We start from the raw sequence: 19,765 nt of genomic DNA, 5'->3' as shown, positions 1-19,765 counted from the left end.
ATGAGAATGCAGAGGATCTTAAATGAACAATAAAGACTCCCAGCATCAACAGTGTCACAAGTACAGTGTAAATTAATCTCATTTACTCCAATAGATCACATTAATACACTGAGCATAATGTTTAGATTATTTCCGTCAAGCATTCTGGTTTTGGCTATTCTGAACATCAATTAACACGTGAAAAATCAGCATCGTAGACTAACGAACAACCAAAAACCTTTTATTGAAGTCGTATCTGGAAGTGTAATGAGAAGACATGATCAAACTGTACATAGCATGAATTACAACAGGCGAAAGCAATATTGCTGCCAGATCTTTTGTTTGAAAAGATCTCAAGGAAACTAGAATTAGGAGTGGTTTAAGTTGAATGCAACTTGAAACTTCAAAAGAATGGCAACAGAGCTGGTCAAAATACTACGACGGCAAATCCTATGAGGCCAGTAGTGTACACGAGGGAAAGAAATTTAAGATCCAGTGACTCTGAGGCTCCCTAAGCTGCTTCAGCTTGTTGCATCAGATCAAAATGGGTTTCCAGTACAGAAAAGACTTCAGAAAGGGAAGACACCTTGAAATCTGGTTTCAAATCGTTGCATACAGTCTCCAGGGAGCCATACCTCACGGCTTCATCCAGTAAACATGTAAAGGCTCCAGCTCTTTTCCCACATACTATCTGCAGAAGCTCAAAAAAACAGCTTCTCTGTTAGGAGAACAGCAAATAGCCGCTTCACAGATAACTATTGCATATTGAGATTGTACAGAGTATGTCGGAAATAACGAAAATTCCAAAGTCAAATGAATCATTTCTGGTTTTTATCAGAAAATGATGTATTTACTACGAGCTTGCACTCAAGTACTAAACAACTTGACTTCTCCAAATAAAAACAAGAAAAAGCGACCAAATCACCAACCATCTTTTGCTGGTTTAATTTCAAAAAAATGATATGAGATAATACTCACGTCATCTTTAAGGCTGTCGCCTATCATCATCACTTCATTTGGAGGAAGGCCCCAAGTTGAACAAATATGCAGCAACGGAGCTGGATCTGGCTTATAAGGACGAAATTCCCTGCTCAGTGCTGGAGTGAACTTCATCTACAATGATACAAATGATAAACATGAGAGAGGAAAATTCTGACATTTTCTAACCATCTAAAAGATAACCTAGATTTGTCCCATCATTGGGCCTCCTCAAATCTTTCTTGCATGTCTTCACAATTTAATCTTAACTAACTACATAAACAGATATGCCTCCTCGCCTTAAGACTTTTTGGGCACAGCATCTGTTTGGCTGCGCAGTCACGCGCGCATTTGCGGAGTGCGGCCGCGCAGAAAGAGGAAAATGAGAAAGCTCTGAATCTTTGAGCTTTCTCAAAGAGCCCTGCAGTGTGGCCCGCTTATGGGCCGCACCACAGGGCTGAACAGGCCCGTAATCAGAAAGGAAATTGATGAAGAATTAAAGGAAAGAAGGAAAACAGCAACGCCTTACACCGAATCTTTGGTGAAACAAATCAACAGCAGCCTTCACATTACGAGTGATTAAACCCCTTCTGCAAAAGCTCAAGCCTAAGGAATTAGTTGCTGCAAAGAAATATAGTTGCCGTTCAAGGTAATACCAACTTAAGCAAATTGTTTATGCTGTCCGTATATGGATAAGAAAAGAAATGGAAGAAACAGCTGAAAGAATGTGAATTACGAAGTCCCAAAGAGGCAAAGACACTTAAAATGACTCTTATAAACATAGCATTAATGTCTATTAGAAGCTACTAAAGGTTACCGGAAGAAAATTGCCCTAAATTGAAATTCTATAGAAGTACAATTTGAGTAAAATTGTTTGTTCAGAGAAGAACTAAAAGGTTTTTTTGTCAAAAGTCATCCAAATGGCTTCCTAATGCAACAGAAACAAAGGCTTCAAACTAGAGATATTAACGTTTGTGGCTCAAAAGCTCATTTCAGCCTCTTGTGGCCTGCCACAACAAATGCTTTAGACCGACCGTTCCTAGTGCAAGTGGCAAAGGGCTTGCTGGTTGGTACCCGAGGTTCCAAGTTCGAATCCTAGTTGATTCACAATTCCAGCTAAGTTTATTTCTAAATGAAATAAACGAAGCGGCTAGCATGCTACCTATCTCTCTCTCAAAAAAAAAAGAAGGAAAAAACAAATGCTTTAGACCTTTAACTTGCCAAACACTTAGTTGCTACGTTTTGAAGCACAAAAGCAGCTCTAGAAGCACGAACAAACAAGCATGAAATATCTTCATCCATCAACTCTCCCTGCTCTACCTCTTATCACTTCCTACAAATTGCAGTAGCCTAGCAACTTTTATTCTAAAAACAATAATAGAAGGTCAAAGTAAAGCAGCAACATTCACTCTCAATAATCGGAAATCAAAATTATATAAAAGACAACATATGACATCCACACAACCATACCGTATTAACATCTAATTTGCCGTAGCTTTGCAAGAGAATGAAGATGAACGACGATACATAGATATATCTTAAAAAGAGATTTGCTACCACGTAATCCCTAGTACAAAGAACTTCATCAGATTAGCTAGATTACAGAAATGAGTACAAGAAGAGAAAAAAAAAAAAAACAACAAAAGGAATGCAATAAGTATACCTTATTCGTCTAGAATCGAGAAATTCGCAGAGTTCCTGAGCACCTACAAATTAGAATTCAAATCAGGAAAACAGAAGAACACGATCGATCTGCTTCGGAGACCTAACTCAGATCACTCTCGATTAGGGTTTAGAAGCTCACCGGGCATGATCTGGAGGCGATCGAGGCCCTGCTGCTCGAAGCGGACGATGACCTCGTAGGCGCGCCTCTGCTCGGCCGGGGGCCACGCCTCGATGTGGTGGAGGATGTCGACGGCGCCGCCCCCGGCGCGCTTGGCGGCGTCGTACGCCTCGTCGCCGAGCACCTCACGGTACATGGCGGGGAAGTCGATGACGGGCACCGTCAAGGTCCCGTCCATGTCGAACACCACCCCTCTAAGCCTCGCCCTCGTCCCCCCCGCCGCCGCCGCCGCCATGGTCGAGCTCCGAAGAGAGCGAAGAAGAGGACGAAGAGAGGAGGAGGGGAGTAGTACGCGTGTGAGGCGGGGGAGGAACGAGGGCATGATCGGGGCGGGTGAGGGAGCGAGTGGTGGCCGTGGCGCCGCCGTTTTGTGTGGGAAGCTGCGGGCCGGGCGTGGGGACCGCGATGCACCTGAAAACTGCTTTTCGCCGAACGCACTTCGCCAGGACGCGATCAGCATTTTCGGACTCTACACATGCACGGATTCCCTAAAATAAGTAGCTCACCTGTACTCCCCCTTTTTGGCTAGACTAGATAGAGTAAGATCCATGTTACCTATTTCGTTTTACTTTTTTTTTTTTTTTCCTTTTTTTTTTGAAAATACACAATACAGTTAATTTAATTATTATTTTTTAAAAAACGAACTGCAAAGTTATTTTGGCTGATGTATAATTTTTAAAATTATCATTTAATTGTTATATACTATTTTCAAGAGATAGTTTAACGTTTAAGAAATAATACTAATTATTAATTAATTAATAGTGATGCCATCTTTAGAAGATAATGTTTTAAATCGAATTAGCTGTTGCCTTTTTTCATTAGAATGTGTTAATAAAATGACATGATTGGAATAGATGTTGAAGCTCAATATCTTAATTAGAGTAAATTAAAATTCGCTAACCAGAATTGATCTAGTGGTGCTTTGGGCCCATTGGGCCCACAAAATAATAAGGCCCATATACAAGCATGCATGGTGGGGCCCATTGGGCCCACATTTGCTTGTTCTACAGACTGGAACAACGACTAACCCCTAAACCCCGCCCGCGCGAAACACCTGCTTCGGCCGGCGAATCCCTATAAATACCGGACCCCACACTCCTCTCCTCCTCCTCCTCCTCCTCCTCCTCTTTCCCCATTGATGCGATTCCTCACCACTCTCCATCTCCCCCTTCGCCGAAACCCTAACCCGATCCCGATCCCGATCCCGATCCCCCACTCTCTCCCCCTCATCTCTTCCCCTCTCGTCCTCTCCAAGCAAGATCGCCCCCGAATCCGTCGCCCGTGGAGCTTCGGATTGGTCTCCACCGCGAGGAGAGGGGTCTCCGGGGAGGCGGTTCTGGATCCGGTCGCGGAGGGAGGCGACGATCGCGGCGTACACGCCGTTCGTGGTGTGCTTGGCGGCGGGGGGGCTGGAGATGGAGACTTTTCGAGGCTACGTCGCTCAGGACGTTCACTTCCTCAACGCGTTTGCTAAAGCGTAAGTGCCTCTACCGCTTCTAGGGTTTAGGATCTGAGATACTCGATCTCGTACTACTGCCGCTTTTCCCTCTTTATTCGGTGTTTTCACTTTGAGATCATAGATCGTGATAAAATGGTGATTAGTACTTGAGATCGTAAATGGTGATTAGTAGTTTCTTTGTCTGAGATCATAATCTAGCTATGAGATGGCGGGGGAATGCGCGGATGATGATGATGCCAAGGCCACGATAAATGAGCTGAGAAATGCTGTATTGGATGAACTGAAAATGCATAATTCAGTTGTCCAGGTAAAATCTGCCCATCTCGAGCATCCTATTGCCTTAACTATACAGAAGCAATCATGCATCAAAGTAGAATTTCCCATATAATCTTTTCTCTTTTTTTTTTTGCTGATATTTCTGCAACAATGGTCGTGCTATTAAGTGTGAAACAAGTCTTTATTATAGTTTTCACATTACTAGTGTTTTAATCTAATTGGACATAGCTCGCCTAAACAACTTAACACACCATGAGTATTCTATTGGTAGCAATTAATAGTAATAGAAATGCAAAGATTAACCGTTTTTGCCTGTTTCCAAATTCTTTTAACTTGCCTTTACTTGGTTTGGTACTGGTTTTGATTCTCATGTATTATACAATAAATCCATAATTCTGAGCCTGGACACATTGTTAAAATTCTGAAAGAGGAAGTGGTATAAGATTGTTCAATGATTTTTGCAAGTAATATTGTACCATGCTGATTTCCTGTTTTGAAATCATTGGCGGCTTTATAGTTCTGCAGAAAACCTGTTATTACAAAATTTCTAGTTCCAAAATGAAACTCTACCTATTTGTTAGCATCTCTGAAAAAAACAGTTGTACAGGAATGGGGAATCGATCCAACAAAGGAGATTATTCCTAACGCCACTACGAAAAAGTATATAGATTTCCTGATTGGGACAGCATCTGGAAAAGTTGATGGAGGGAAAGGTACTGGAAAAATTGCTACCCCTTTTGAAAAGACAAAACTCGCAGCTTATACTGTAGGCGCTATGGCTCCTTGCATGAGACTTTATGCATTCTTGGGCAAAGAACTTCAAGTATTCCTGAAACAAGATCAAAATAGTCATCCCTATAAGAAGTGGATAGAGAATTACTCATCTAAATCTTTTGAGGTATGGTAACAATTTGTTATACTGTATTTTCCAACACTTCTTTCCTCTTATATGTTGGAATTTGTATAATTTGTCAAGGCACTTTCCTTTTGGTTTCAAAATACAGGATGCTGCCCTGCAAATAGAAGAGTTGCTTGACAAATTAAGTGTTTCGTTTACCGGTGAAGAGCTTGAAGTTGTAGGAAAGCTTTACCACCAAGCTATGAAACTAGAAGTTGAATTCTTTTCTGCTCAGCCAGTTGTTCAACCTACTGTAGTTCCTTTGACAAAGCTGCACGACCCGAACAATCGACTTGTTATCTTTTCTGATTTTGACTTGACATGCACGCTTGTTGATTCTTCCACCATTTTGGCTGAGATTGCAATATTGAGTGCACCGAAGGTTGATCAGAGTGAAACCAATAGCTCGCTTGCTAGGAAATCATCATCAGATATGAGGAATTTGTGGGGTGCTCTCTCAAAACAGTACACTGAAGAGTACAAGCAATGCATGGAGAGTATACTATCATCTGAAGAAGGTATATGGCTTTTATCTCTTTAACTTAATATAAAATACCACAGATGTTAAGTTTGCACTTACAATTTCTTTCTCTGTATTCCTCAGCAAAGAAGTTTGACTATGAAAACCTGTGCCGAAGTCTGCATCTGCTGTCTGATTTTGAGAAAAGGGCAAATTCTAGGGTTATTGATTCTGGAATGTTGGAAGGTGCGAACTTAGATGATGTTAAAAGAGCAGGGGAACGGCTGATTCTTCAAACTGGTTGTGCTAGTTTCTTCCAACGGATTGTGAGTGTGAAGGAAAAGTTTAATGTGGATCTCCATGTTCTTTCATATTGTTGGTGCGGAGATCTGATACGGTCGGCCTTTTCATCAGGTACATATCGCTATGAGTTATTTTTGTTAAAATTGTTTCTTTGTTTCTTTCACACTCAAGGTCCATATTTAATATGCATTTCTTCGTTTTCTTTTTTATATGGTTTAAGAGGACCCTGTCTGAGTGTATCTTACATCCTACAAATTTTTACATTTTTCTGAAAAATTATTGATGGTTGTGGATCACTTCTTGCTTCTTTTTGGATATGAAATGATATGAGATATATTGACATATAATAATGGTTTTGTTCCTGATTTTTATTAGCAACACCATCTTTGTTAACAATTTCAGTTGGTCGCCCTAGCGATTTAAGCGTACATGCAAATGAGTTCACCTACGAAAAAGGTGTTTCAACCAGAGAAATAGTCAGAAGGATAGAGACCCCTCTCGACAAGGTTGAAGCTTTCAAAACCATCATCAGCAAGCTTCCTAGCGATGGGAAGCACTTGTCAGTGTATATAGGAGACTCGGCAGGCGACTTGCTATGCTTACTGGAAGCAGATGTAGGAATCGTGATTGGATCAAGCACGACCTTGAGGAGGGTGGGGAAGCACTTTGGTGTTTCTTTTGCTCCATTATACCCCGGTTTGGTAAATAAACAGATGCAACTCGATAGAGATGGCTCATCTATGTGGAAGGGCTTGTGCGGCGTCCTCTATACAGTTTCTAGCTGGTCGGAAATAGAAGCCTTTATTCTTGGGGCATGATGTTTTTGCTTGCAGTTCCTACCTTCCTATTATAGTTTACTTTCTCTCTCTCAAAAAGAGAGAAAGAGAGAGAGAGAAGAAAAAAATCTATAGAATTCTACCTGTGGCGCCACTTTTAACGAAGAAGCTTTGGAGCAATTTGGCCCCTAATTTTTTGCGCCTAAAATATTACCTCAAAAGGAAGAATTGCTGTGTCGAGACATGCAACTATCTGATGCTCGAACTCGCGTTGCCTATCCTTGTTTTATATCTCTTCAGTGTAAATTTGTATCTGTTTGTTAAAAGATATTTTTGTGAGTAGTGAAATGTTAGTAGCAGCGAACATTCTGTTGTTGTAATGTGAACCGGTTAGTCGTAAGATGACACTCTGTTTTCAACAAAGCTGCTATGAGACTTTGTTTCGAATTTTGCATGAAGAATATAACTTTTTCTTATTCTTAGTAAACTGGTACACTTTTAATAGAGAACTGACTAGGTGCAATGCATCTTTTTATCAATTTGAATATTGCTGCGCAGCGACTCAATGGGAGAAAAGGAAAAATAGTGACATAATTGGCTACAATTAATTAAAACCATATCTCGTTGAGGATATATAACCCAACGCTGAGACTCTTATAGAGAGCTACTATCAAAACACACAGCTTTGCATCCCTAAGTAACGTAACAAGCCCATGAATTAAGCACTGCAAAACCACTCAGACAAAGCGAAACTGTAGGAGCTAGAGAGGCCCAGGAATCGCTGAGCTTCTTAGGTTCGCGAGTCCAATGCGAGAATGGTGCTTAGGTTCATGGGGTTCATGTACTCTACGGACCCCGTCATGTACTCGCTCACGATGATCCGGTTCGCCCTCTCCGTCGGGTGGTACGCGTCCCAGAACGCGAAGATGTTCCGGTCAGGGCACAGGTTCGACAGCTCCGTGCATAGCCCTATGCCATTGTAAGGCCCCTGCCCGCAGCACGCAATCTTCGATGTCACAAAACCTGCACAATTAAACGACACACGCAGTTTTTACAGACGTCGGTGTCAGTGTCCGTCTCGCCTAGCTAGCTCAGATGTCTGCTTATCTTTCTCTCGTTGATCCTTACCGTATTGTCGTGGGTTGGAAATGAAGTCCATGTGCATCCGGTAGGCATTGACTGCGACGAAAACGTCAGACCCTATCTCGGCATTGACCTCGCTGATCATCTGGACCAGCTGCGGGTTGTACATGTCGGGCACCCGCTGCAGCTCCGGATCACACTGCCCCGTCCGGCTCCTCAACGCCAGCTCCGCCGGCACACACCCCAGCGGCCCCACCCCCGTCACCAGCACCTGCCGCGCCCCCAGCTCATAAAGCATCTGCAGATGTTTTATTCTTGTTACATCCAATTCATCATATAATAATAATAATAATAATAATATACATAAAACTGAGAATTTTTACTAGTTGGTTTATATGTATATATCTTTTCTACATAATCTCTCTGGTGTTCTTGTTTTCTCTCGTGCGATTGCTCGTAAAAGCTTGGTACAGCTTTTAGCGAAACCAACTAACTATTACACCACACATAAAGTTTGGTATTTACTATTATAGATCGGTTACCTGCCATAAAAGTACCCAAATTAACCTTACCAAACTTAATAAAGCCACTACTATAACTCCTTCAAAAATACTGCTTGTATGTACGTCCAAAAGTTAAGTGTAAACCTTACGTCTTTCCATCTAAAAGTTTAGACACTTTTTTTCTAAATTTATAATATTCAAAGGACTTGTAGCTGGCTGATGGAGCACCTGAGACCTCAAAAATACTGCGATCTTCAGGATGACTCACTACGACCTAACAGTAGGTACTTATAAGATCAAACAGTTGACGGATATATGGATGAAACTTACGTCCGACTGATTGACTGACTTTTTTTTTTTTTTCCTCTCTCACTTTTGTCTCGTCACTTGTCGAGGCCTTGCTGCCTCACCCATATAACTTAATTCATATCCTTACTGAATGAAGCGGGTAGCGTACTATCCTTCTCTTAAAAGAAAAAATATTCAAATAATTAATAAAATTACTGTAAAAAAAATTAGTCCCTGGATGTGAAAGTGTAAAACTTATATACATTTTTTGGGCATGCATATATCATTAATTGCTCCTAGGTACTCTATTTACATGTGGAGTTTAAAATTTTTCATTATATGTGTAAAGCAAGTTACTAATCAAATCCAGAGCTTTTAGTTCTGATATTATGTAGAATAATTTTTTGCATTCGAAAAGTTTAAATAATTATTAGAGACCGGTATTTCAATATTTTATATTTAACAATATATATAGCACTGAAGTAGTCGCGAGTAGGTGTATGTGTTTTGGGTTCGTACAATGAGGATTTTGCGGTATTCGGAGATCAGGTAGCGGATGTAGTCGGGCAAGGAGAACTCGCGCGACCGGACCGAGTAGGGGACCAAGTAGTAGTTGTTGACGAAGTCGTTGCCGCCGAGGGTGATGAGGACGAGTGCACCGTTTACGAGCCGTGCAGTCTCGTCTTCGCCGATGAGAAAGCTCAACCTTTGCTGGTACTGCACAAAGTAGTGCAGCTGCTTTGTGATCCTGATTATGTTGGCCTGATGATCAAGATCAGATTTGCAAATCTCTTAGCCTGTATAGATAAACGACACATTATGGACGAAAAAGAATGACTCGTAGTTTTTGTTATAGGACGGATTACAAATTGGATTCCGGTGTCGTTGAGAATGCCGATCCCTGCCGAGGCGAAGTTGGCCCCGATGAGTAGCTTCTCGCCGTCGAGTTCTGGGCTCAGGTATGGTAGCACTCGTTCAGATCCGATGTGTTCACCTGATTCGCGCGCAATTTGAGTCGTAAGTTAATTTACACATTCCAACAATGTAATTAGTAGCACGTACCATTTCTTTCCAAATAATAATAATAATAATAATAATAACTTAAAGTGACACTACGAGACAACACTTTTAGTGCCATTTAAAACAGCTTTCGAACAACTCGTACAAATATTTAAAAAAACATGCATTTAGTGAAGGTAAAAAAAAGAAAAAAGAAAAAAACAGTCAACATATAGTTAAATCTGTACCGTATAGAATCAAAGCTTCGAATCAAATTAAGATCCATTAATGTCTTGCAAACAAAACTACCAAGAAAATTAAATCAGTAAGACAATTAACACACTCCCAAGCTAGCTAGAAACTGTTAAACTCAATTATATTCTATTGAAAATTTTGTGTTATTAACATAGTCATAAATTAAAACAAAGAAAAGAGAGAGAGAGAGAGAGAGAGAGAGAGAGAGAGAGAGAGAGAGAGCAAGAAATAGTAACTGATAATATCAGGGACATTGAGGCCATTGGAGAAGCGCCCTGTGGGTCTACGAGATGGGAAATCGATGCCATAAGGTGGTTGATCAGCTCTAGCTGTGGTGGCTAAGTAGTTATTATTCCCACTATCCACAAGAGAATCCCCAAAGATGTAAAATGCCCTAGCTGCATGGGAAATTTGCACTGTTCCAAGAAGCACTGCTAAAGCAAAAGCTAGAGAGAGAGACAAAGCACTAGTAGTAGTAGTAGTAGTAGTAGAAGAAGAAGCCATTGTGTCAAATGAAATATGTTGATGGTTGTGGGTTTTGGAGGGTTGTGTATGTGGTTTATATATAGAGTTTGAGCCTTGCACTGTGTGTGTTCATGCTCAGCTCCTCCATCCAACTACTGGTGAAGGGCCATTAAGGAGGGGGGGCCACATGGACCACATACGGGACCTATAATTAGTTGATAAATTAATTCATTAATTAGTCATGAGGAGTTAAGATGGTGTTTTGTTTTCCTCTTATGAATTAGTTGACAATCATGGTGCATGCATGGCTGGTGACTTGATTAATCCCATGCTTAATTTGGAAAATCATGTGCTTGTTGAGTGACCACAAAATGTTAATTAATTAGTCCCCATGCATGGATTATGTTGAGGTCCTTGTCATCTTAAGTAGCCATCTTAACAGTTTGATAATGACGATAATGACGCTTGAGATTCTAACCCATTTAGGCTTGAAAACAATACAAGGATGATGATAATGACATTCTAGTTAGGTTCTAAATCCTTATGATATATATATATATATACACACAAAATATGAATAAACCATTATAGAAACTTAATTGAGGAGTTCAAGGTAGTAGGCCTATTCAGAAACATTGAAACCATGCTATGTATGGCAAGATCAGGCTTTTTTAATCCCAACACCAATGTAAGAGTAGAAGTGAGTACTAGTTGATATAGAAATACAGCTTAATCCTACCACAGCTTTGCTGAGTAATAAATAGATAGTACTCTTACCACCTGAGTGCATACTTAATAGCTACAATTAATATATATATATATTAACCATTGGTGAGAATTGCTCCAGCTCATAATGACCTTAATAATATACTTACAAACTGGATCTAACACTAACAATTCACTATAGGTAGATGGGGAAAGCCCATCCAGTGAGAATTCACCAGCTGTATGCCTTTTTATCACTTTAAATATTAGAAGAGAGAAATTATTGCTGTGTCGCGTGCATTCGTACATCTCTTCACCACGTCGACGAGTCGATGGACTCTTTTCTCTTCTATAAAATTGAATAATAGAAGTATAAAATGTGATGAAGAATTACGAATGCACTGCGTGCAAGTAGTTAGTTTTCAAAGATTATACTCTCTGATAAGTGCTTGTTACCCCAGCAGCATATGCAGTTACTGCAACTGACCACTGAGAACTCATTAATGCCTGCTTGTGGGCCAGCAACACAGAGCCAGAGATGTTACAACTGACCAACCCAACCCTCACCATGAGTGTCAGAAAAGCAAATACTGAGGCTTGAGATCCCTCAACTGGAGTAAATTTTATTTTGATTCAATGTAAAGTGATTGAGGACAAACCAAAGGAATTCTCTTTTAACCTAACCACCTTGTTTTTTCCCCATCCGAAACACCTCAGTATAACTGTTTTGCCACCACCACAACAACCATTTTCACCTCAATTAATAGTTGCTAAAGTTAGTTGCCACTGCCATGAACTCACCACCACCACAACCATTGGTGTGGTACTGATAATGGGGACACATTCCTATCAGCATACACAGGGTACTTACCTTTTGTTACTTACTTTCCTGCAGCTTAAGAGAAGTACTTTGACAGCCCCAATGTAGAGGAGACAAACAACAAACCCAGCAACCAAGTGGCCATGGCAATATAAAGCTCCTTCTCATACCTCCCTTTTCAGGCTATTAAATTCATATGTCCCCTTGAGAAAGAAGAGATAGTAAAGGAAACAAAAATCAAGAGGGCAAAATGTGTGAATAATCCATGTGCTGTTTCGATGTTGCCACTTGATCTATTTACTTTTCACTTCAAACTTTCAAAACTCGGAACTTCCGCATATGTTGCACATTGTATATCTGACATTGAAAAGTACTGATTTTAAACCCTAAACTTACAATTAGTGAGTTATTTTTCAAAAGAGATAAAATAGTTATTTTACAATGAAAAAAATTAAATTTGTTTAATATTTAAGAAGCAAAATATATATATATATATATATATTATAGACATAAAAGTTCAGAGACTAAACTAACTTTCAAAAGAGGTACATGGATCAAGTAACATCAAAGACTATTCATACATTTTAACCCAAAATATCACAGTGAGAAAATCATACAACTAGGAAGTAACAGAGGCCTTTGCTTTTCTGGTTCAATTGTCCCTTTGCATGGTAAAATCTCAAGTACCATTTTGACCTTCTTGTCATGCCTCCTTGAAGGACAAAGTGAGTGGAACAAAAGCCATTCTATCTTTTACCTTGAGTTGCCTGCGGATCAAAAGATTTATCAGCAAATACTGATCAAAATGTTTTTCTTCTTTTCTCAGAGTCTTGTTAGTCTAGTGACATTTTTGTTCATCACTAGTTTTTTAATTTATATTTGCCAAAGAATTCTTTAAATTTGATCTTTGGCTGCTGATATGTGGGTAAAAACTCCATGGGCAATTCGCCAATTTCTTTACCGCGCATCAGCAAGTTTTGGGGGTTGGAACACAACATCAGCAGTTCCTATATTTCTGCCTTGTAGCATACAACAATTAATCTTTGCAGATAAGATACAATTATATTATTAGTTAGGTCAGTAGGTTTATGAAAGTCCTGACTAGTATTAATCTGAAAAGGCCTTGTCAAATGTGTAACAGTCTACATCATCCATCATCCACGAGTAGTTATCAGTTGAGAGAAGAAGAGAAGTATGTAAACATGATCATGACAAATCCAAACTATAAGCAATCACAGATGAGCTCTCCTGAAGTTCTCCAACAGCTTAACCTACTCATTCTAGATACCCTAATGTGAACCATGCAACCGGGTGCAGATTGCCTGTTTAAAGCACCACCAAATAAAAACATCCGAGTGTTTCTTTATTTGCGGAGATTTGGGGACATGTCATTGGTTTTCCAACATACAATGGCCAACATTACCGAATCATGTGACATTCTTCGATGCCAAATCATATGATAGGAAGAGCAATTTGGTGTTGGCAATTAGTTCAAATCACTATCAATGCAGAATAGGTAAGTAGTCGTTATCAGAAAACAATCTCAATTGTGGAGAGAGATGGATGTATAGAACCATGCATTAATGAGGGAAAATAAAAAGCAGCATGATATACTGTAATGCATTGATAAGCCCTTATTGAATCCTGCAAAGACTTTTCATCACTCGTTTGCCGTTTAGTATTAACTATTAATAGGAAATAGAAGTTATCCATGAATGTGTAACTGATATTACTATTCAAAAAATTCTGAAAAAACTTAAAAAATCATTGCAAATATTGAAGGCAATTTTAGAGCTTTTCAAGACGAGGCAAAGGGATCGAATTTCTAAAGCTTGCAAATGATTGAAATTAACCAGATAACTCCAAACAAACCTTGTTTTAAGCAGTTTCAATCTAACGCGGACATCTAATCATTCTTCGAATAGTATACTGAATAATACAATTAATAAACAGAATGTTCCAACTCCTTTCGACAGCTATTAAAATCATGTATAAAATGCAAAGGCAACTCCGTAGAATTGCAAGTACTACAAATTGCCCTTTCCCTATCATTTAGGTTTCCTACTATAAAGGGACCAGTGATGAAGAGTTTTTTACAGAAAAGCGCCACAAAGTTGCCTTTATACTGAAAGTTTGTATATAGTACAAAAGCGAGTCCATATAATTGCAAGTACTACAGATTTACCCTTTCCCTATGATTTAGGTTTCTGACTATAAAGGCACCAGTAATGAAGAGTTTTTATGAGAAAGTTGCCACATAGCACACATCTGAACCGTAGTCATCTAATGTAAAAGATAGTCTCATAAGATGATAGAAGAAAAACTTATAATTGGCGAGTTCATAACCTAGCAAATTGCCTTTTCTTTTTTTACACACTATGTTAATTTGAGACTGATAATGTACCAAAGCTAACAGGCTCTCTGAAAGGTTCCTAACGCTTGACTATAAATACATGACTATGATAGTCATGTTAAGAATCTAAGCAAATATAAGGCAAGGTCAGGGCAAAATCTTCATGATATAACTATAACTTTCTATGACCCCAATTTTCAGATTTGCACAAGCTTTCTGAAGCAAACAGGTTGTTCTATCACTAGAGTCCTTGCAAAACTGTTTATCGAAATGATCATATGATCTTTACTAAATCTCCCTTTTAGTAAACTTCTAGTTCTACAAGCTTTAGGCTATGTTTGGTTCCATGTAAAAGTAAGCTGAAAACAATTTTTCAGTTGAAAAATAGTTTTCCAAGTGTTTGGTTGGGTGTAAAAAAATATTTCAAGGAAACCTAGTTTTACATATTTGGAGAAAATCCTCCATTTCGTTTTCCGCGGGTGAGCGACGGAAAACGAAAAGGGGGAAGGAAAAAGCGCGGCATTTGGCGCGGAGGGGAGCAGCGGGATAGCGCGGTCCATGAGGCCACTTCAGCCTCGTGGACCGCGTGAGAGGGAGGTCCACAGTCTCTCAGTATATATTTATAAAAAAAAAAAAAAAAAAAAAAAAAAAAAAAAAAAAAAAAAAACAAAAAAAAAAAAAAAAAAAATTTTTATATATATATATATATATTTAATTATATATATATATAGAGTAGGACTATACTATTGGTACACGGAGCGCTCCGTGCTACCAAGTTGTTTTCAATGAAGCGCTTCCAATCGACGATCGCTCCGTTAGACTTGATCTACCTATTAAAAGTATTTGAAAACTAAATTTCATAATTTTTCGATACCATTTACCTATCAAACAATGTAGTCTAAAATTGAACGGTTGAAAATAAAAATCTCATAAAAATGATGATAAATGATTTAAATTCAAGATCAGATATACTAATCTTACTCTAAATAGTGAAATAATTTTCTATAAAATTTTCATCGGATTTGGATTGTTTTAACACCGTTAAACTCTCAACACCAATCGGCCAATTAAAATTGTCAATTTTGAGATCTTTTGATCACTAGTCAAATGATGTCGAAAAAATCTGAACCAGTTTCCAAATACTTTCAATAGTGTAGATCAAGTCTAACGGAGCCGATCGTCGATTTGGAAGCGGCATCATTGAAAACAACTCGGTAGCACGGAAGCAACCGTGCTACCGATAGTATAGCAGCCTAGCTCTATATATATAGGCTAGGGCTACTATACTCTTATGAGTATAGACCCCCTTCTACTTATAAATTTTTTACCGTTGATTAATGGAATGTGTGGTTAGGATAATGGTGGTCCCCACTTAGAATGATAGTGGTCCCCTAGAGTTGAGTGGGTACTTGGTTGAATAGTATGATCTAACGGGTGAAAATGATCAATGGAATAAATCTAAGGGCCGAAAACATATGAGTATAAGGGAACCAATACTCATAAAAATATAGTAGCCGGACTCATATATATACACATATATATATATATAGAGAGAGAGAGAGAGNNNATGTAATATGTTTATTATAATTTTAAATATATTTAATCTATATATAAAAATTATAATAATAATATATATAGTATATTAATTATTATATAATAATAATATATATAGTATATTAATTATTATATAATAATAATATATATAATAAAAAATATATTAAATAGGTTTTCATCTATTTTTCTTTTCCTTTCAACCAAACAACCATCATGAAAAACTATTTTTCTTTTCCTACAAACCAAATACTAAACTACGTAAAATTTTTTTCCACGGAAAATTTTTTTCCACCAAAATTTTTTTTTCGCAATTTTACGTCAAACCAAACAGCCCCTTAGTCAATTACCATAACTCAAAAACTTACAACAATGCTTTTTTCATTAGTCCGGTCCTTGGATTCAGAAATACTAAGATGCAATCCAAATTCATAAAATTATTTCAGTGGTTAGGTCTTCATGTGGTCTAGGGACTCGAGATAAAAGAAAACAATGTGGGAAATTCATCAGCAGATCCTTCTATTGTCTACTAATTGTTTGGACTTAAACAAAAGGACTTCATATATCAGTTACCACTGATTACAGAATTGCCTAATTGAAAGAAAATAGATTTTTGAACTTTTGTAAAGTTCTGCTGGTGTTGTGAAGTGTGAACTGACAAAACAGAAAAGAAAAACAACTTAATATGCGCCTCTTAGATCTACAATGAAAGATAACAGCAAAGAAGAAGAGAAGTATTCGAAGTTAGTCAAGGTACTGAGATGATGAGACAACTGGAAGGGTGGATGTTCTGTTAATTTGCTACCAGGCTGAGGCTTTGTCGGAATATATTATATGTATCGAATCATCAACTAGTCTTTAAGCACTCTATCAATGTCACAAACTTCAATCTTAGCTGACGCACATTGCAAATAGCAAGAGCGTTTATGCCCATAGTTCTTACACAAGAACAACCACAACCACTAGAACAAAGGCTATAGCCTCAAATGTTACCGGTGTCGGCTGTATGGATCATATTCTACCAAGCTTACACTGTTTTGCAAAATAAAACAGTAATCTTCTTAGCAAGCCCTGAAAGAACAAACATCAAAATTCACCATCTCGCACTATATACACAATTTACTCTGATAATAATCGTTACTGGTCCACGAATATAACTACTATTCCACCCACAATACATGATGGACCAATTCTAATCGTCTCCGACCGACATTGTCCTATTCCACCCACCACCAATTTAGAAATTCCACATGAAAATCCTTAGCAACCAATAACACTATCAACTAACCATATTCGCATAAATATGTATATCTTGAAGTGCCTTAACAACATTTGCAGGATGGGTCTAGCCATTTCAGACAAAATATACATATAAGGCCATTCGACTTCCTGCCAAAACCGTCGTTCCACTAAAACCGCACTCGTGCTAAATTATTTAGAATAAAACTGCCTCCCATCATGTAATTTACTGGTTTTCTCTTTCATTTACTCATAAATAACCTAATCCTACTTTTGTAAAATATAAGGCAAAGAGATAGTCCAACCAAAAAGGTTTGATTTTTGATGGAAAACCTAACTGTTCTCTAACTAATACTCCTTTTTGGAACCAAATCCAATTAGAACTCGATTTAAAAACCGAAGTAGGTTGAGGAAAAATCACATGAGGCCATTCAATCGTAAATTTTTACCTAGAAAAACATGTAATCGTCTCCAAACCCGCTTATTTGGGGAATAAAATTTTCCAAAAAGTATGCAGCACGTAAACTCTTTCTTAAGCATCAAACAATGACTAATTTGTGCAAAAAGGTAACTCCTAATCCAACTAACATATAGTACCCAAAGTTGCTAAAAGCGCACATGCATCACAAATTCCACTTAACAACATCAATTACAACGAAGAATTTAAAACAAAAACCCAAAAATTTAGCAGAAGAAAACAAATTTTTACACAAAAAATACCCAAAAAAATTAAAAAAAAAAAGGAGAAAAGCCACTAGCCGAGGTGATTAAACATCTCTGTTACCAATAATTCTTCTCCAATCCGTTTGAGCAACTCCATTTCCAACCAAATCGAAGGACAAGGGAATCGATTCGCTGCGCGGCGTAACCATCGAGGAGTAAAGAGTACATCGGAGTAACAGGGGAAACTCACGAGGAGTGGATGAGGGAGTTTTTATTTTTATTTATTTTTTTTATTTATTTTTCACCCAACCCTTCAAGGTAAAATGTACCAGCACTAACACAAACTTTCAACGTATTTCATTTTAGTCCTCGAACGCGTTGAACATCCTTAAATTTATAAAATACTCGTTTACTGTTTTTTTAAAAAAATTAATGCTCGTACGTGATACATCTCTACATAAATACCTCATTGTGTAATATTAAAATACTACAACTCATTAAGCTGCAGTTATTTTATATTTACAAATTAATTCATTAGATTAAAATAATATACGAAACGTTTGGAAGATTGATGGATTTATTATGCACTATATATGAATAAAGATACGTGCAAATCTATTTCAAATTTAAAAACTCGAGGACCGAATTAAAATTTAGCTAAAAGTTCGACACTGTAATGCGATTTTCACCCTTCTGGGGTTCACGCACTCCTCGAGAGGAGAGTAAATGCGTCGCGGTACGGTTACCGCTTAGTGGACCGGGCCACGATATAATATTAATGGGCTATTAATGGGCCGAGTAAACGGGAGGTAAATTGCGGTAAGGTTACCGCTTTTGGGCCGTACCTTGAATAAGCCCAATATGGCCCGGCCCATTAGTCGTTCAATGCGTAGATTTTTACTTCGTTGAAATAATTTTTTTTTTAAAAAAAAAGAAAGTCACGTGACCCAAAAGTTGGCACGTGACAACCGAAAAGTGGAAAGGGTTCATTTCGCGCATTGATATGCGTGCACAAAAAATATTCTAGCTTTAAAATTCGCGATTGGGGGGGCTCTGGGGAATTGCTAGGGATTGACGCACAAGATGTCCGAATCCTAAATCGTTATTGTTGGCGTGATTCGTATTTTAATTTCGTGCAATTCTGGGAAAACGAGTAATAATTTGTACAAAATAAATGTGTTAATTGCATTGAGAATGTAAATATGTAAGTAAATTAAATCCTAAAATGCAAAGCCTTTAGTAATTATGACTCTTTTTTAACTTAATTTATCATTTCTTTATTAAGGAAAGTAATGATTTTGCAATCAAAACCCTCGAGTTTAGATTAATTCTAGGAGATTTTGTACCAAATATTTTCTATTTAGTTACTTACAATAATTGTAAGATGATAATGGTAAGGAGAAAATCTAAAATCTAATTAATATATTTCAATATTAGTTAATAAATAGAGAATGAGATTATTACCAACTTTATACAATAGTGAAAATAAAAAAAATAAAAAAAATCTCTAGTTTTATTTATCTCGAGTATAATTCATATGCATTTTTTGCTATGTCGAGGACCACAATAACGTGGAACACCTATTTGTTGCTCCAAAAATAAATGTAATAATAACTATAGTCAAACAAAATCTAATTAAAATTAATTATTCTAATAAGATTAAGTATGTTAATATTATTACTATTCTATTTTTTATTTTTGTTCCCTCTCCTAAAATATTTTCATTCATTATATTTAAAATCCATATATAGAAATGAAAAATAAAAGGGTTAAATAATTAGTTAATTAATTAATTAAATTAATTAATTAATTGAATATTAAGAGAAAGAGCCTCCACAGTATAAGTCCAAATCCATTAAACCCCATAAA

The 19,765-nt window shown here is 37.7% G+C and overlaps 3 protein-coding genes across 3 annotated transcripts; 1 reads left to right on the top strand and 2 right to left on the bottom strand.

Annotated features, from left to right (window-relative positions):
* On the bottom strand, nucleotides 195-3,293 carry LOC109727085 (haloacid dehalogenase-like hydrolase domain-containing protein At2g33255). The gene is made up of 5 exons (XM_020256970.1): nucleotides 2,762-3,293; nucleotides 2,621-2,663; nucleotides 1,487-1,547; nucleotides 958-1,092; nucleotides 195-670 (listed from the first exon to the last, which is right to left on the bottom strand). Exons 1-5 carry the CDS (start codon nucleotides 3,258-3,260, stop codon nucleotides 491-493), a joined length of 918 nt encoding a protein of 305 aa, XP_020112559.1. The 5' UTR covers nucleotides 3,261-3,293; the 3' UTR covers nucleotides 195-490.
* Nucleotides 3,940-7,419, top strand: LOC109727083 (bifunctional TH2 protein, mitochondrial-like; the record flags this gene model as incomplete). The annotated part of the gene is made up of 6 exons (XM_020256968.1): nucleotides 3,940-4,277; nucleotides 4,458-4,566; nucleotides 5,143-5,433; nucleotides 5,540-5,951; nucleotides 6,038-6,307; nucleotides 6,599-7,419. Coding segments are annotated over 6 exons (1,836 nt in total), but the record flags the coding sequence as incomplete, so codon positions are not given.
* Nucleotides 7,541-18,171, bottom strand: LOC109727084 (GDSL esterase/lipase At5g33370-like). Its single transcript, XM_020256969.1, has 7 exons — nucleotides 18,018-18,171; nucleotides 12,708-12,857; nucleotides 10,337-12,273; nucleotides 9,713-9,840; nucleotides 9,366-9,608; nucleotides 8,101-8,353; nucleotides 7,541-7,995 (listed from the first exon to the last, which is right to left on the bottom strand). Exons 3-7 carry the CDS (start codon nucleotides 10,602-10,604, stop codon nucleotides 7,763-7,765), a joined length of 1,125 nt encoding a protein of 374 aa, XP_020112558.1. The 5' UTR covers nucleotides 10,605-12,273; nucleotides 12,708-12,857; nucleotides 18,018-18,171; the 3' UTR covers nucleotides 7,541-7,762.

The sequence above is a fragment of the Ananas comosus genome, linkage group 22, assembly GCF_001540865.1.
Source record: "Ananas comosus cultivar F153 linkage group 22, ASM154086v1, whole genome shotgun sequence".
In the NCBI taxonomy this organism is placed as follows: domain Eukaryota; kingdom Viridiplantae; phylum Streptophyta; class Magnoliopsida; order Poales; family Bromeliaceae; genus Ananas; species Ananas comosus.
The sequence above is the reverse complement of the archived record's forward strand: the minus strand, read 5'-3'. Positions and strand labels throughout refer to the sequence as shown.

Excerpts from the sequence above, each read along its gene's own strand:
- LOC109727084 (XM_020256969.1), bottom strand. The coding sequence starts at position 10,604 with ATGGCTTCTTCTTCTACTACTACTACTACTACTACTAGTGCTTTGTCT. Across the intron at positions 9,841-10,336 it reads CAATGTCCCTGATATTATCA|GTGAACACATCGGATCTGAA; the intron begins GTTACTATTTCT and ends CGCGCGAATCAG. Across the intron at positions 9,609-9,712 it reads ACGACACCGGAATCCAATTT|GCCAACATAATCAGGATCAC; the intron begins GTAATCCGTCCT and ends CTTGATCATCAG.
- LOC109727085 (XM_020256970.1), bottom strand. The coding sequence starts at position 3,260 with ATGCTGATCGCGTCCTGGCGAAGTGCGTTCGGCGAAAAGCAGTTTTCA. Across the intron at positions 2,664-2,761 it reads TCGCCTCCAGATCATGCCCG|GTGCTCAGGAACTCTGCGAA; the intron begins GTGAGCTTCTAA and ends TCTAATTTGTAG. Across the intron at positions 1,548-2,620 it reads CTCGATTCTAGACGAATAAG|AAGGGGTTTAATCACTCGTA; the intron begins GTATACTTATTG and ends GAGCTTTTGCAG.